At 52.8% G+C, this 17890-nt stretch overlaps 1 protein-coding gene across 3 annotated transcripts in view; it reads left to right on the top strand.

Annotated features, from left to right (window-relative positions):
- TYK2 (tyrosine kinase 2) overlaps nt 1-17890 on the top strand; it is a 61100-nt gene that overhangs the window by 8148 nt on the left and 35062 nt on the right. For 2 of the 3 annotated variants that reach the window (XM_075577424.1, XM_075577425.1), the window contains exons 2-9: nt 960-1165; nt 4277-4400; nt 5103-5256; nt 6755-6918; nt 8106-8490; nt 13007-13204; nt 16500-16657; nt 17498-17612. In XM_075577424.1, coding sequence (XP_075433539.1) covers nt 988-1165; nt 4277-4400; nt 5103-5256; nt 6755-6918; nt 8106-8490; nt 13007-13204; nt 16500-16657; nt 17498-17612 — 1476 coding nt within the window. In that variant the 5' untranslated portion in view covers nt 960-987. The remainder of the gene's footprint in view (nt 1-959; nt 1166-4276; nt 4401-5102; nt 5257-6754; nt 6919-8105; nt 8491-13006; nt 13205-16499; nt 16658-17497; nt 17613-17890) is intronic. The other variant, XM_075577426.1, reaches the window with a different exon arrangement.

Here is a 17890-nt window from a genome sequence, read left to right as displayed (position 1 = left end):
TGAGGCAAACGGTGACACGGTGTGCTCATTTGCATGTCATTTCCCAGAATCCCTTGCTGCAGTGGGAGCACTGTATGCGAGGTGATAATGGTGAAAATCAGGGTTGCAGACCTGTCTAAGCATGTGAATGTGCTCACAAGCGATATTTTTATTATATATATATATATATATATATATAATATTTTACTCCTGCTAGCTGGGATTGCACCTTGAAACAAGTGGTTGTTTTCTGTTATTAAGGGAAATGATGCGTTTGAAAAGCAGTTTGTGTTTTTCCGCTGGGCCTCAGGGAAGTGGTTAACCAGCGTGACATCGGCGTGGCAGGGACACTCGCGTTCTGTATTTTGTAAGGAGGCGGAACAACCCCGCGTGGAAAATGAATTATTCGCCGACGCCGCAAAGACACCCCAATCCAGTCGCGGTAAAACTTCTCGGCTTCCGTCGCCTGCTTGCGACGCGAAAATATAATTACGGGGGAGGGGGGGGGCTGTTCTCAACTGCAGTACTCGGTCAAAGAGCCTGCTTCAGCACAGGTCTTCGACAGCCTCCTGTGCTGAAGCAACTCTTCGACTGAGCCACCGATTCAGCCACCTGTGCTGAAGCCGTCTCTCCGACTGAGCCACCGTCTCTTTTCTTACCCAGAATCCTCTGCAGGGGTTTCAGGTCCAACAAACCCCGGATATACTCATTGGTTTTGATTATATTGTGGGCTGCGTCCCTCTTGTGCTGCTGTTGCCATATTGTGTGTGTATATATGCGTGTCAGGTGTCGTCGGACTAACTGTTCCGCGCTGGCCGGACATTACCTGGCGGTGGGTCATCTCTCCGTGCGGGGTCCCACTCACACGAACAGGTCCCCCTCCCCAGAAGACCACGGGGACAGGTGGTCTGGCTACATCTGTTGGTCTGTCCTCTCTCTGGTACTGGAGTGACGGTGATGTTCTCGGGTTTGCGGTGCAGGTGGGGCCCGGCCCGAACCCTCGCAGAGATGGCACTGTGCCAGTGTACGGTGAAACATAGCGATTCGGACATGGAGGGGTGTCTCTTGACCGGCGCGGGACTCAAAGTTTATCTGTACTGGAGCAACGGGAAGGAGCAGTATGTCAGCTACACGCAGGGCTCGACCACCGCAGAAGAGGTCTGCATCGACATCGCACAGAAGATTGGTAAGTGGCAGCAGGGTGACACAGACAGGAGGGAGCTATGGGACATGGAGTTTGTCCCTCCCCCCGCAGGGTGACACAGACAGGAGGGAGCTATGGGACATGGGGTCTGTCCCTCCCACCGCAGGGTGACACAGTGACACAGACAGGAGGGAGCTATGGGACATGGAGTCTGTCCCTCCCCCCGCAGGGTGACACAGACAGGAGGGAGCTATGGGACATGGAGTATGTCCCTCCCCCCGCAGGGTGACACAGACAGGAGGGAGCTATGGGACATGGAGTCTGTCCCTCCACCCGCAGGGTGACAGTGACACAGCCAGGAGGGAGCTATGGGACATGGAGTCTGTCCCTCCCACCGCAGGGTGACACAGTGACACAGACAGGAGGGAGCTATGGGACATGGAGTCTGTCCCTCCCCCCGCAGGGTGACACAGTGACACAGACAGGAGGGAGCTATGGGACATGGAGTCTGTCCCTCCCCCCGCAGGGTGACACAGACAGGAGGGAGCTATGGGACATGGAGTATGTCCCTCCCCCCGCAGGGTGACACAGACAGGAGGGAGCTATGGGACATGGAGTCTGTCCCTCCACCCGCAGGGTGACAGTGACACAGCCAGGAGGGAGCTATGGGACATGGAGTCTGTCCCTCCCACCGCAGGGTGACACAGTGACACAGACAGGAGGGAGCTATGGGACATGGAGTCTGTCCCTCCCCCCGCAGGGTGACACAGTGACACAGACAGGAGGGAGCTATGGGACATGGAGTCTGTCCCTCCCACCGCAGGGTGACACAGTGACACAGACAGGAGGGAGCTATGGGACATGGAGTCTGTCCCTCCCACCGCAGGGTGACACAGTGACACAGACAGGAGGGAGCTATGGGACATGGAGTCTGTCCCTCCCCCCGCAGGGTGACACAGTGACACAGACAGGAGGGAGCTATGGGACATGGAGTCTGTCCCTCCCCCCGCAGGGTGACACAGTGACACAGACAGGAGGGAGCTATGGGACATGGAGTCTGTCCCTCCCACCGCAGGGTGACACAGTGACACAGACAGGAGGGAGCTATGGGACATGGAGTCTGTCCCTCCCCCCACAGGGTGACACAGTGACACAGACAGGAGGGAGCTATGGGACATGGAGTCTGTCCCTCCCCCCGCAGGGTGACACAGTGACACAGACAGGAGGGAGCTATGGGACATGGAGACTGTCCCTCCCCCGCAGGGTGACACAGTGACACAGACGGGAGGGAGCTATGGGACATGGAGTCTCTCCCTCCCCCCGCAGGGTGACACAGTGACACAGACAGGAGGGAGCTATGGGACATGGAGTCTGTCCCTCCCCCCACAGGGTGACACGGTGACACAGACAGGAGGGAACTATGGGACATGGAGTCTGTCCCTCCCCCCGCAGGGTGACACAGACAGGAGGGAGCTATGGGACATGGAGTCTGTCCCTCCCCCCGCAGGGTGACACAGACAGGAGGGAGCTATGGGACATGGAGTCTGTCCCTCCCACCGCAGGGTGACACAGTGACACAGACAGGAGGGAGCTATGGGACATGGAGTCTGTCCCTCCCCCCGCAGGGTGACACAGTGACACAGACAGGAGGGAGCTATGGGACATGGAGTCTGTCCCTCCCCCCGCAGGGTGACACAGTGACACAGACAGGAGGGAGCTATGGGACATGGAGGCTGTCCCTCCCCCGCAGGGTGACACAGTGACACAGACAGGAGGGAGCTATGGGACATGGAGTCTCTCCCTCCCCCCGCAGGGTGACACAGTGACACAGACAGGAGGGAGCTATGGGACATGGAGTCTGTCCCTCCCCCCACAGGGTGACACGGTGACACAGACAGGAGAGAACTATGGGACATGGAGTCTGTCCCTCCCCCCGCAGGGTGACACAGACAGGAGGGAGCTATGGGACATGGAGTCTGTCCCTCCCCCCGCAGGGTGACACAGACAGGAGGGAGCTATGGGACATGGAGTCTGTCCCTCCCACCGCAGGGTGACACAGTGACAGACAGGAGGGAGCTATGGGACATGGAGTCTGTCCCTCCCCCCGCAGGGTGACACAGTGACACAGACAGGAGGGAGCTATGGGACATGGAGACTGTCCCTCCCCCGCAGGGTGACACAGTGACACAGACAGGAGGGAGCTATGGGACATGGAGTCTCTCCCTCCCCCCGCAGGGTGACACAGTGACACAGACAGGAGGGAGCTATGGGACATGGAGTCTGTCCCTCCCCCCACAGGGTGACACGGTGACACAGACAGGAGGGAACTATGGGACATGTAGTCTGTCCCTCCCCCCGCAGGGTGACACAGACAGGAGGGAGCTATGGGACATGGAGTCTGTCCCTCCCCCCGCAGGGTGACACAGACAGGAGGGAGCTATGGGACATGGAGTCTGTCCCTCCCACCGCAGGGTGACACAGTGACACAGACAGGAGGGAGCTATGGGACATGGAGTCTGTCCCTCCCCCCGCAGGGTGACACAGTGACACAGACAGGAGGGAGCTATGGGACATGGAGTCTGTCCCTCTCCCCGCAGGGTGACACAGTGACACAGACAGGAGGGAGCTATGGGACATGTCATGGAGTCTGTCCCTCCCCCCGCAGGGTGACACAGTGACACAGACAGGAGGGAGCTATGGGACATGGAGTCTGTCCCTCCCCCCGCAGGGTGACACAGACAGGAGGCAGCTATGGGACATGGAGTCTGTCCCTCCCCCCGCAGGGTGACACAGACAGCAGGGAGCTATGGGACATGGAGTCTGTCCCTCCCCCCGCAGGGTGACACAGACAGCAGGGAGCTATGGGACATGGAGTCTGTCCCTCCCCCCGCAGGGTGACACAGTGACACAGACAGAAGTGACAAGATACATCCATTACTACTAATATGTAGAGTATTTGTAAAACAAATGCATAAACCAAATGTAGCTTGCGATGTATTCGTGCTAGTTAGAACTGTTGATCCTAAGTCCTGTCAGGAAGGAGGGATTATGTGGGGACTTGTATTGATGTAGAACTGGAAGTGTTTGGGATTTGAAGCTGGGGCTGGGGGGATCCAGATACCGGTGTTACGTTAGATCTGGTCTGTGTTGCAGGGATCACACCGCTCTGTTATACTCTATTCGCCCTGTATGATGTCCAAGCAAAATATTGGTTTCCTCCCAACCGCGTGTTTAAAGTCACAAGAGATCTGAATTTGATTATTCATTTTCGCATGAGGTGAGTGACCTGTTTTCTTCCTATAACTCCTCCTATTACTCCATATAACCCCTCCCTATAACTCCTCCTATTACTCCATATAACCCCTCCCTATAACTCCTCCTATTACCCCTCCCTATAACTCCTCCTATTACTCCATATAACCCCTCCCTATAACTCCTCCTATTACTCCATATAACCCCTCCCTATAACTCCTCCTATTACTCCATATAACCCCTCCCTATAACTCCTCCTATTACCCCATATAACCCCTCCCTATATCTCCTCCTATTACTCCATATAACCCCTCCCTATAACTCCTCCTATTACCCCATATAACCCCTCCCTATAACTCCTCCTATTACTCCATATAACCACTCCCTATAACTCCTCCTATTACCCCATATAACCCCTGCCTATAACTCCTATTACCCCATATAACCCCTCCCTATAACTCCTATTGCCCCATATAACCCCTCCCTATAACTCCTCCTATTGCCCCATATAACCGCTCCCTATAACTCCTCTTATTACTCCATATAACCCCTCCCTATAACTCCTCCTATTACCCCATATAACCCCTCCCTATAACTCCTCCTATTGCCCCATATAACCTCTCCCTATAACTCCTCCTATTGCCCCATATAACCCCTCCCTATAACTCTTCCTATAGCCCAATATAACCCCTCCCTATAACTCAGCCCTTTCCCTTCGTTCTTTCAGGTATTATTTTCGGAACTGGCACGGGATGCATGAGAAGCAGCCTCTTGTGTATCGAAATATCCCTAAGAGCAGTGATTCGAGTGAAGACAAACGCAGGAACGAGCAGAGAGGAGCCATTCTAGACTGGGCATCTTTTGAATACCTCTTTGAGCAGGTATTGAAATCTGTCCCTCCCCCCGCAGGGTGACACAGTGACACACACAGGAGGGAGCTATGGGACATGGAGTCTGTCCCTCTCCCCGCAGGGTGACACAGTGACACAGACAGGAGGGAGCTATGGGACATGGAGTCTGTCCCTCCCCCCGCAGGGTGACACAGTGACACAGACAGGAGGGAGCTATGGGACATGGAGTCTGTCCCTCCCCCCGCAGGGTGACACAGTGACACACACAGGAGGGAGCTATGGGACATGGAGTCTGTCCCTCCCCCCGCAGGGTGACACAGTGACACAGACAGGAGGGAGGAGCTATGGGACATGAAGTCTGTCCCTCCCACCGCAGGGTGACACAGTGACACAGACAGGAGAGAGCTATGGGACATGGAGTCTGTCCCTCCCACCGCAGGGTGACACAGTGACACAGACAGGAGGGAGCTATGGGACATGGAGTCTGTCCCTCCCCCCGCAGGGTGACACAGTGACACAGACAGGAGGGAGCTATGGGACACGGAGTCTGTCCCACCCCCCGCAGGGTGACACAGTGACACAGACAGGAGGGAGCTATGGGACATGGAGTCTGTCCCTCCCCCCGCAGGGTGACACAGTGACACAGACAGGAGGGAGCTATGGGACATGGAGTCTGTCCCTCCCCCCGCAGGGTGACACAGTGACACAGACAGGAGGGAGCTATGGGACATGGAGTCTGTCCCTCCCCCCGCAGGGTGACACAGTGATACAGACAGGAGGGAGCTATGGGACACGGAGTCTGTCCCTCCCCCCGCAGGGTGACACAGACAGGAGGGAGCTATGGGACACGGAGTCTGTCCCTCCCCCCGCAGGGTGACACAGTGACACAGTGACACAGGCAGGAGGGAGCTATGGGACATGGAGTCTGCCCCTCCCACCGCAGGGTGACACAGACAGGAGGGAGCTATGGGACATGGAGTCTGCCCCTCCCACCGCAGGGTGACACAGACAGGAGGGAGCTATGGGACATGGAGTCTGTCCCTCCCCCCGCAGGGTGACACAGTGACACAGACAGGAGGGAGCTATGAGACATGGAGTCTGTCCCTCCCCCCGCAGGGTGACACAGTGACACAGACAGGAGGGAGCTATGGGACACGGAGTCTGTCCCTCCCCCCGCAGGGTGACACAGTGACACAGACAGGAGGGAGCTATGGGACACAGAGTCTGTCCCTCCCACCGCAGGGTGACACAGTGACACAGACAGGAGGGAGCTATGGGACATGGAGTCTGTCCCTCCCCCCGCAGGGTGACACAGTGAAACAGACAGGAGGGAGCTATGAGACATGGAGTCTGTCCCTCCCCCCGCAGGGTGACACAGTGACACAGACAGGAGGGAGCTATGAGACATGGAGTCTGTCCCTCCCCCCGCAGGGTGACACAGTGACACATGGAGTCAGACAGATATTTTAGACGCCCTTTAAATCAGTTTCCCAGCACGTCCTGATTCTTATCTTTGTGCCCTTGACAGGGAAAGTTTGACTTTGTCAATGACGTGGTGTCTCTGAAGGATTTTCGGGCGGATCATGATATTCACAGATTTAAGAACGAGAGTCTTGGGATGGCCGTCCTTCATTTGTCTCATATCGCCATCAATAAGAAGCTGTCCCTCGAGGAGGTGGCAAAGCAAATAAGGTGAGGGGTCCCCATCCTGGGAGAGGCTCCTATCTGGGACTGACCCTTTAATCCATTACACACGTCCCTGTCATTTGGTCACTTTGCCACTACGTGGGACTGACCCTTTAACCCATTAAACACGTCCCTGTCATTAGGTCACTTTGCTCCTACGTGGGACTGACCCTTTAACCCATTACACACGTCCCTGTCATTAGGTAACTTTGCCCCTACGTGGGACTGACCCTTTAACCCATTACACACGTCACTGTCATTAGGTCACTTTGCCCCTACGTGGGACTGACCCTTTAACCAATTAAACATGTCCCTGTCATTAGGTCACTTTGCCCCTACGTGTTGCTGCTGGGTATGTCGGCAACGCCTAGTTTAGGTCTGACCTAACTAACGTAACATTAAGTCCCCACGTTACCCTTAACGGATCTGCTCTGATATGATAACGTCTCGGTCTCATATCATTAACCCTTTACGGTAGAGCACACGACTGGACGTTACATTGTGGACTTTTGACGATACACCGTGTTATTGTAACGTTGTCCTAAGTGACTTTACAATGGGTTGTGGATCTAGACCAGGGGTGCGCAAACTTTTTAGTCTGTGCCCCCCCCTGCCTGCTCTCCCTCACTGCTCGCGCCCCCCTTGCCATCTCTCCCCCACTGCTCGCCCCCCCTGCCTGCTCTCTCCCGCTTCTCGCGCCCCCCTTCCTGCTCTCCCACTGCTCGCCCCCCCTGCCTTCTCGCCCCCCCTGCCTTCTCGCCCCCCTTGCCTGCTCGCGCCCCCCTGCCTGCTCTGGACTGCTCATCTCTTACCTTTTGTCCGGCATCTTCTGACATTACAACATCATTTGACGCCGGCAGAAGCCGCCAGACACAAGGTAAGTGAGGTACAGAGGTCTTGCGTGCGCTCCCCGGCATATAATTTAAATGCTTTTTGGACGAGCGCGGGTCATCTTCAAGTGCCGCGCCCCCTCCCCTCCCTGATCTAGACCTAAGTATCTTAGTCTTTCTGGGGTCCAACATGACAGCAAAGCTTCCTTTTACCTCCCACCGACCCACGACCAACACTCCCTTGCGACCACAGACATAATCCCGGATGAGTTGTGTTTCTCGGCCTAGAAGAATCCACCTTGGTTTACCGTTTTTGGCTCTACCGATTTTTCGTTCTATGTCCCTTCCCCCCCCCCTGCCCAGCTTCAAGGAGTGCATCCCCAAATCGTTCTGCCGGCAAATCCAGCAGAACAACTACCTCACCAAGTTCCGCATGAAGAACGTCTTCAAGACGTTCGTGCGGCGCTTCCACCTGCACACGGTGGGCCCCGGCAAGCTGAGCGAGCAGGACGTCATGTACAAGTACCTGTCCACCTTGGAGAGCCTGGGCTCGCGTTTCGGCCGGGAGGTCTTCCGGGTGCTGTCCCTGGAGCTGCCCACCGAGGTGGAGAAGATGCCCCTTTATATCAACGGGGGCTACGTGGAGCCGGCGCACGCGGGGGGCCCGGGCCGGGAGGACGCGGCCGCGCATGAGGTCATGGTGACCGGCGTGGACGGAATTCAATGGAGGATGGTGAAAGAAGAGGTGGTACGTTGTTCTAATGGGGACTATTAATCGGATGATGTACTGTTTGGGATTATGGAGGACTGAGGCCGGTTATTATAATGGGAATATTAGCATTATTAATTAATTAATTAGCATTATTATATTTATTTACTGATTGGAGTATCTCGGAGGAGGCAAGTTATTATAATAATCTTATTCAAAATATGAATTTGCTGTCCGGAGTATAAGGCAAGATACTATTATAATAATATTATTAGAAATATGTATTTAGTGTTAGGATTATCAGTCGAGCTACCATTATAATAATATTATTAGAAATATGTATTTACTGTTTGGAGTATTAGGGAACAAGGCAAGCTGTCACGTGCGGCACACCTGTGAGTAGGTGACCTGCACACGGGACAAGGTGTAATGTGCAGCTCGAAAAGCTGGCCCACTTTTAACCTTCGCAAAAGGTCACTCAAATGGACAATATCTCTCCTCAATCTGCCCCCATGCACCATCTGTCACAAACGGCACACAGGTGAGCACGTGACTTAGATAGGCAACCCGGGTCAATGCACACGGCTACGCTAGCCAAGCCACCTTTCTCCCCCGCCAGGTACTTTCAAGGAGTTAAAATTAACCGGCTTTTCTCACTTGCAATTATATCTATCCGCTGCCACCAGCCGAGAATATATGTAAATTTATATATCTGCCAGGGTCTCGTGTCCCTGTTTATTACACGCCCCCCCAGTTTGCGCACCCCTATTATTTATTTCTTAAAATAGCAGGATAAAACAGAAATCCCTATACAGTACCTTACATTACCATATGTTTTCCCCAGAGAGGTCACTGGCGTAGAAATATGAGAATTCACGTGTTTGGTCCAAAACACAACTCTGTTGAATTCTCATTTTCATAATACCTTGCTAAGATGCATGCACTATACTTTCCCCATTGAATCAACATATGTCCACCCCTGTCGTAAATCAGCTGCTAGGTGTATGGTCCCAAAAAAATGCTTTGAAATCTTTCCCTCAATATATAAACACGTTCATAACTTCCTTTCTCTAATACTAAAGCCGCGCTTATAGTCCCGGCGACGTTGCGTCAAAACAAATGTATTGAATCTGTCGCATGCGCTTATAGTAGCCGCGACAAAGCGACGGCTTTGTCGCGATCGCTGGAAGTCAATGAAATTTGATTTTTCGGCGATCGCCGCGTGACATCAGCGGGCCCGTGAGCGGTTCAGCCAATAAGGGCGAACCGCTCACGGCCTCGCCCCCCCGGTCGCCATCTCTTGACACCACAAAAGGCAAAAAATGCTATGGCGACGGATGACGTCACAACGTCGCGTCGCCATAGCCAGGACTATAAGCGCGGCCTTTGACTCACGTGAGTCATATCAAGAAATTCAGGCCATTATGACGGATGTAACATGACTAATTATGACCTATGTTTGAGTGACAAATGGATAACTGTCCCGGACTACCTTCTAGACCTCACATGCCTGGCTTCACTGCAGGCATCTACTTGCAACGATTACATATATCTGAGCGATGTAATATAGAATCGTGGTTATCACCAGATAGTCTTATTTTTAATAAATTCACTCTTGTGCACAATACCTTCATTGTTCTGTCCCAAGCTCACTTTGGCAAGTGAGGAGGGGCAGGCAGCTTAACTCAATCCCATACACCAAGCAAGGGGGAATCTTCTTATTTGCTGAAGTGTTTATTTTGACAACAACAAGTCAAATAAAAAGGGGGAAAGGTTCTGAGGGAAACCACTGGGGCATGGGAGCAATAGAGGGGAAAGGGAGCTGGGATGGCAGTGGGGTAAATAGGGTGGCTTAGTATCAGGGATAGGTAAATTACAATAGCTTTTTCCAGAGGAGTGGGTGAGGTGACTGCTCCAAGATGGCTGCCGGATCTAAAAGGAGCTTAGCATGCTAGCCTGGACAAACAGGAAACGAATCAAGGACTGTGCCAACTAGCAGGGGGTGGAAGGGCAGTCCAACTTCCAAAGAAAAAGGGGCGTTGCCAAGGCAACTGGCTGAGAAGCCAACAGGGAAAGTTACATTTGTGACAAGTTAAGACTGGGGGATGACAGCAGCCCGAGAACAGAGAAAACATGCAATATGGTTCCTGGTCATTCATAGCCACGCTCCCCGAACCTTGCAGATCCCTCCAAAGAATGAATGGAAGGTAACTTTAAAAGGATCCTGTTTATAAAGCTGTCAAGAGAGCCATATTGTAGTCCGATCTCTGGCAAAACAACCGCCCTGACCTCACCAACCGCATACAGCACACCTGGTAACTTTAGTGAGCCATACATGATAACCCACCAATGAAGTGCTCTTTGACGCTATGGACAGATCCAGGAAGGATCGTCACCTGTTATATTCCCAATCTATTGTATTTTTCAAACAACCAGTAACCCCATTAACCCCATGAAGCACCAGATTGGTTTAAATACAGAATATTCCACAGCATTATTATCACACCAGCTATTCGAATAATGTTTATTAGAACGCCGTATCTGCTGTTTGGAGCATCAAGGAGGCAAGTTATTAACGAGAACATTCATTGAAATATTTATTTGCCGTTTGGAATGGTCGAGGAACGAGGCAAGTTATTAACGAGAATATTAATGTGAATATTTATTTGGCGTTTGGAGTATCTAGTTACGATGCCAGTTCTTATGAGACTATTAAATTCATATGAATGATGTATTAATTGGAGTGAGGAACGAGGCAGGCTATAATAGTGAGAATGTTAATTGAAACATTTATTTGCTGATTGCAGTATCAAGTAGGAGGCAAGTAATTAATAATGGGAATATTATTAGAAATATGTATTTTCAAGGAATCATTTAACGTGCAAGTTATTCCGGGAATAGTATTTTGAGTGTGTATTTGCTGTTTGGATTATCAAGGGATGAGGCAAGTTGTTATCAGGAGAATATTAATTGTAATTGAAATGTGTGCTTGCTAATTGGAGTGAGGAACGAGGCACGCTATCATAAAGAGAATATTAATTGAAATATTTATTTACTGATTGGAGTATGAAGGAGATGGCACGTTATTAGAATGAGAAGAAGATTAGAAATATGTATGTGCAAAGGCCGTATATCCAGCCTTGCACTCAAGAGACCCAAGAGGCGGGAAACGGCTGTCTGTGAGTAGGGTTACTGCCTCGGCACTTCTGTAACCCCAGGCTGTGCTGAAAAAAGCTGTTTAACGTGGCAGGCATAAGCCTATAGGGAGTCCATGTTAAAATGGATCAGAAGCCCAAAAGGTGAGGCACGGTGAGTGCTCATTTGCATGTCATTTCCCAGAATCCTTTGCGGCAGTGGAAGCACTGCATGCTGGGAGATAATGGGGAAGGAGAGGGTTGCAGACCCGCCTGAGACATGAGAATGTGCCCAAAGGAGGGATATTTATTTGTTGTACACTCGTGGAGGGATTTCGTCACCTTTTTTTTTTTACCCACCATAACTTACTTTGTGCCTGATTTTATATGTACAATTCCAATGTGCGAGGAGAATCCGGCTTGCGCAGCCAACACAACGCAGACAAACGCATTCTTCCTGGTGCAGGTCTCCTCCAAGGCCGCGTTTATAGTCCCGGCGACACGACGTTGCGTCAAAACAAGTGTATCGTATCCGTCGCGTGTGCGCCTGCCTATAGCAGGAGCGGCGCGACGGGGTTGGGTCGCGATCGCTGAAAGTCAATGAAAAATTGATTTTTTTTCAGCGACCGCAGCGTGACGCAGCGGGCACGTGAGCGGTTCAGCCAATGAGGACACACCGCTCACGGACACGCCCTCGCCGCATCCCCCCTGGGTCGCCGTCTCTTGTCTCTAACACTGTAAGCAAAAATCGCTGCTACAACGGCTCCTCCCTACCCCTGAAGAAGTGTGAAGCGTCGTCTCTTTGTACTAGGGAGTCCTGTGCCTCATTTGACCTTTTCCTGGTTTATGCTGAAGCAGGACGTCCTAGTGGCGAGTGGCAAGAACGTTTTCTGGATGGGGTCTGACCAGAGCGCTGGGGCTTCTGGGTATCCGAGAATCTCACCTGATTCCCAGATACATTTCTGGGGGTAACTCATAAGTTGAGAACCCCGATACATAGGCCCAATCTGTAAAGACTTTCTACAGCCAACCCCACCCCGGAAACTTACCTCCTGAAAATCTCCTGGTCCCAGCACCTCGGGAAAAGGGTAAAACACAACAACAACAAAAAATGGCAATTGTCGTATATTTGGACACAGTCACAATAATGCACACAATTCCCGGGCCCAAGAGCTGAAACTCTAGGACCCCAAAACACGGATCAGAGGGAACCAAGCGGGCTTAACCATTATTATTGAGCCTGGTTGTCCCCACACCGTCACACCTCCCCACCTCAATAGGAGGGATTGGTGGCAACCACCTCTTCTGGTGGTTCCACACACCCGGAGACTTTTGAGATTCTTGGCTCACCCATCACATGAGTCCATTCCAATTTGGTTTGTTTAACATCTCCCCCCCCAACCCCCCCCCCCCCCCCGCAGAGCGCAGAAGGCAGCGGCCAGAGGAACTACTACAGCAAGAAGAAAAGAGTCAGAGCGCAGGGGGGCGGGAAGCTGCCACCGGCGCAGGCGGACGCCGGCGAGGCGAAATGGGTGCACTTCTGCGACTTCCAGGACATCACGCACATCGTGGTGTGCAAATGCAAAGTCAGCATCAACCTGCAAGATAATAAATGTCTCGTGAGTATCGTCTCTTCGCTCCGTCCCGCGGGGGGGAAGGGCGGGTTATTATTATTTTCTGATCTCCCATATATACGTGAATAAGAAAGTCAAACCGCGCTCGTGCTTCCTAAAGGAGATCTTGAAGTAGATCATCTCTCCCCTCTTGCTGCTGCTGTGATGTGAAGGCACCCCTCCTCCACCGATGGCTTTCGTAGGAAGACTCCGACGTCAGATGATGATAGAAAATAAACACAGAAGCGCACCAAGGGTTAAGAAATATGTCATACACAGTTAGTATAATAACAAGTTAAAACTTACATATGAGAATATATACGTCCAGCAGCGGCCAGTGCACAGGTATTATGTCCAAACGAGTTGGTAGGCGCAGGAGGTATGTGCTGGAACTCGCCGATCAGTCCCGCGCGCTGGGGCTGACTTGCTCAGCAAAGCTCAGTTGTTACTTCCGCGTTGCGGCTTGTCGCAAGACCCGTGTTGAGTAGCCCTCCAATCGCCTGTGTACTTCCTTTCCAACACGCGTCCCACTCGAGCGGGCAGACAGCCTGATGAAGCACTGAATTGTGTGAAACGCGTTGCGGAGTTCACACCGTGCATGTTGGTGTCCAGACGCCTGGCTGTACCAGTCCCAGCCCTCCCACGGAGTTTTGAGCTGTTTCAACCTGGTCGCTCGAGTGGGACGTGTGTTGGAAAGGAACTATACAACGCGTTTCACACAATTCAGTGGTTCATCAGGCGGTCTGCTCGCTCGAGTGGGACGCGTGCTGGAAAGGAACTATACAACGCGTTTCACACAATTCAGTGCTTCATCAGGCGGTCTGCTCGCTCGAGTGGGACGCGTGCTGGAAAGGAACTATACAACGCGTTTCACACAATTCAGTGGTTCATCAGGCGGTCTGCTCGCTCGAGTGGAACGCGTGTTGGAAAGGAAGTACACAGGCGATTGGAGGGCTACTCAACACGGGTCTTGCGACAAGCCTCAACCCGGAAGTAGCAACTGAGCTTTGCCGAGCAAGTCAGCCCCAGCGCGCGGGACTGATCGGCGAGTTCCAGCACATACCTCCTGCGCCTACCTATTCGTTTGGACATAATACCTGTGCACTGGCCGCTACTGGACGTATATATTCTCATATGTAAGTTTTAACTTGTTATTATACTAATTGTGTATGACATATTTCTTAACCCTTGGTGCGCTTCTGTGTTTATTTTCTATCCCATATATACGTGACTTTTATTTCTTTTTTGGGGGACGGGATAAATGTGATGATCATTGGATAGTTGAGATGGTTTTGGTGTTACCGTCTGATGTAGCGTTGGGGCTCGGGTAATGGGAGCAGTGCGGGCTGTATACGCTGTGCGGGGTTTGGTGTGGTGTGTTTTTAGGGTTACGCTCAAGCACAACTTCTGAATCCCTCTCCCTTCTAACCTCCTTTCTCCCGTCTCTTCTCTTCCTTTCCCATCTCTCTCCCCCATCTCTCTCTCCCCCCATCTCTCTCTCCCCCATCTCTCTCTCCCCCATCTGGCTCTCCCCCATCTGGCTCTCCCCCATCTCGCTCTCTCTCTCCCCCATCTCTCTTTTCCCCCGCATCTCGTCTCCCCTCAACTCACCTCTCTCTCCCCCCCATCTCTTGCTCTGTTCCTCTTGTTCTCTTCCTTTCGCTCTTTCCCTCCCCCGTCTCTCTCTTCCTCCCCTATCTCTCTTCCTCCCCCATCTCTCTTCCTCCCCCTCTCTCTTCCTCTCGCTCACCCCCCCCTCTCTTCTCGCTCACTCTCTCCCCCTTCTCTCTTTACCCCCCGCATCTCTCTCTCTCCCTCCATCTCTGCTCTCTTCCTCTTGTTCTCTTCCTCACGTCCCCCCCCTTATCTCTCTCTCTTCCACTGCCTCCTCCCCCCCCCCCATCTCTCTCTTCCTTTCGCTCTTTCCCCCCTCTCTCTTCCTTTCGCTCTTTCCCCCCTCTCTCTTCCTCTTTTCTCTCCCCTCTCTCTTCCTCTCCTCTCTCCCCCTCCTCTCTTCTCCCCCTCTCTCTTCTCCCCCTCTCTCTTCCTCTCCCCCTCTCTTCCTCCCCCTCTTTCTTCCTCTCGCTCTTCCCCCCCTCTCTTTCTCTCTCCCATCTCTCTTTACCCCGCATCTCTCTCTCCCCCATCTCTTGCTCTCTTCCTCTGGCTCTCCCCCCCTCCTTTCTCTACCTCTTGCTCTCTTCCCCCCTCTCTATCTCATCTCTGTCTCCCCCCCTCTCACTTCCCTCTCGCTCTTTCCCCCCCCTCTCTTCCTTTTTTCTCTCCCCTCTCTCTTCCTTTCCCTCTCTCCCCTACTCTCTCTTCCCACCTCTCCCCCCTCCCTTCTTCTGGCTCTCTTCCCCTCTCTCTCTCCCCCCCTATCTCTTCCTCTCCCTCTCTCCCCCCCCTCTCTCTTCCTCTCGCTCTTTCCCCCATCTCTCTTCCTCTTTTCTCTCCCCTCCTTTCTCTTCCTCTGGCTCTCCCCCCCCTCCTCTCTCTTCCTTTGGCTCTCCCCCCCCCTCCTCTCTCTTCCTCTGGCTCTCCCCCCCCCTCCTCTCTCTTCCTCTGGCTCTCCCCCCCTCCTATCTCTTCCTCTGGCTCTCTCCCCCCCCCTCCTCTCTCTTCCTCTGGCTTCTCTCCCCCTCCTCTCTCTTCCTCTGGCTCTCCCCCCCCCCCTCCTCTCTTTCTCTCCGCTCTCCCCCCCCTCTCTTTCTCTCTCTCTCCCATCTTTCTTTACCCCGCATCTCTCTCTCCCCCCATCTCTTGCTCTCTTCCTCTGGCTCTCCCCCCTACTCTCTCTACCTCTCGCTCTCTTCCCCCCCTCTCTCTATCCCCCCTCTCTCTTCCTCTCCCTCTCTCCCCCCCTCTCTCTTCCTCTCGCTCTTTCCCCCCTCTCTCTTCCTCTTTTTCTCTCTCCCTCTCTCTTCCCCTCTCTCTTCCTTTCCCTCTCTCCCCTCCTCTCTCTTCCCCCCTCTCCCCACCCCCTCCCTTCTTCTGGCTCTCCCCCCCTCCTCTCTCTTCCCCTCTCTCTCTCCCCCCCTATCTCTTCCTCTCCCTCTCTCCCCCCCTCTCTCTTCCTCTCGCTCTTTCCCACATCTCTCTTCCTCTTTTTCTCTCCCCTCCTCTCTCTTCCTCTGGCTCCCCCCCCCCCCCTCCTCTCTCTTCCTCTGGCTCTCCCCCCCCCTCCTCTCTCTTCCTCTGGCTCTCCCCCCCTCCTCTCTCTTCCTCTGGCTTTTCCCCCTCTCTCTCTCTCTCCCTCTCTCTTCCTCTCCCTCTCCCCCCTCCCCTTCTCCCTCTCCAGGAGATGGTGCTGTCTTCCTATGAAGAAGCTTTGTGTCTTGTGTCTCTGGTGGACGGATATTTCCGACTCACAACAGATTCAAACCACTACCTGTGCCACGAGGTGGCTCCCCCACGCCTGGTAATGAGCATCCTCAACGGCATTCACGGGCCCATGCAGTAAGAATATAACCCCTCCCTATAGCACCTCCTATTGCCCCATATAACCCCTCCCTATAACACCGCCTATTACCCCATATAACCTCTCCCTATAACTCCTCCTATTACCCTATATAACCCCTCCCTATAGCACCTCCTACTACCCTATATAACCCCTCCCTATAACACCGCCTATTACCCCATATAAACCCTCCCTATAACACCGCCTATTACCCCATATAAACCCTCCCTATAACACCGCCTATTACCCCATATAAACCCTCCCTATAACACCGCCTATTACCCCATATAACCTCTCCCTATTACTCCTCCTATTACCCTATATAACCCCTCCCTATAGCACCTCCTACTACCCTATATAACCCCTCCCTATAACACCGCCTATTACCCCATATAACCTCTCCCTATAACTCCTCCTATTACCCTATATAACCCCTCCCTATAGCACCTCCTATTGCCCCATATAACCCTCTCCCTATAACTCCTCCTATTACTCCATATAACCTCTCCCTATACCTCCTCCTATTGCCCCATATAACCTCTCCCTATAACTCCTCCTATTACCCTATATAACTCCTCCTATTACTCCATATAACCCCTCCTTATAACTCCTCCTATTACCCCATATAACCCCTCCTTATAACTCCTCCTATTACTCCATATAACCCCTCCCTATAACTCCTCCTACTGCTCCAAATAACCTCTCCCTATAACTCCTCCTATTACCCTATATAACCCCTCCCTATAACTCCTCCTATTGCCCCATATAACCCCTCCCTATAACCCCTCCTATTGCCCCATATAACCGCTCCCTATAACTCCTCTGTTGCTATCACACAGGGAGGAGTACGTGGTGTCGAAGCTGAAGAAAGAAGAGGAGAGCGGGGCGTTTGTGATCAGGTGGAGCGCCTTCAGCTTCAACAAAATGATCATGTCCGTGAAGGGAGCGGCCGAGGTCAGCCACAGATTTAACGAGGAACGTGCTTCATTAATAGTATTCCACGTGCAGTGTACAGCAAATACACTCCCATCCACTCCCCCCCCCCCCCCCCTCCGTGAGTCTCACGTCTCAGGCAGGGCTGCAATACTCCCCTATCTCTTAGCATGCAGGGCTTCCCCTGCAGCAAAGGATTCTGTGTAATGACATGCACATGAGCACTTACCGCGCGTCACTTTGGGCTTCTTGTTCATTATAACTTGGGCCCCCTATCAGGCTCCTTCCTGCCATATTAC

Source organism: Ascaphus truei, chromosome 20 (assembly GCF_040206685.1).
Source record: "Ascaphus truei isolate aAscTru1 chromosome 20, aAscTru1.hap1, whole genome shotgun sequence".
Lineage (NCBI taxonomy): Eukaryota > Metazoa > Chordata > Amphibia > Anura > Ascaphidae > Ascaphus > Ascaphus truei.
The sequence above is the reverse complement of the archived record's forward strand: the minus strand, read 5'-3'. Positions and strand labels throughout refer to the sequence as shown.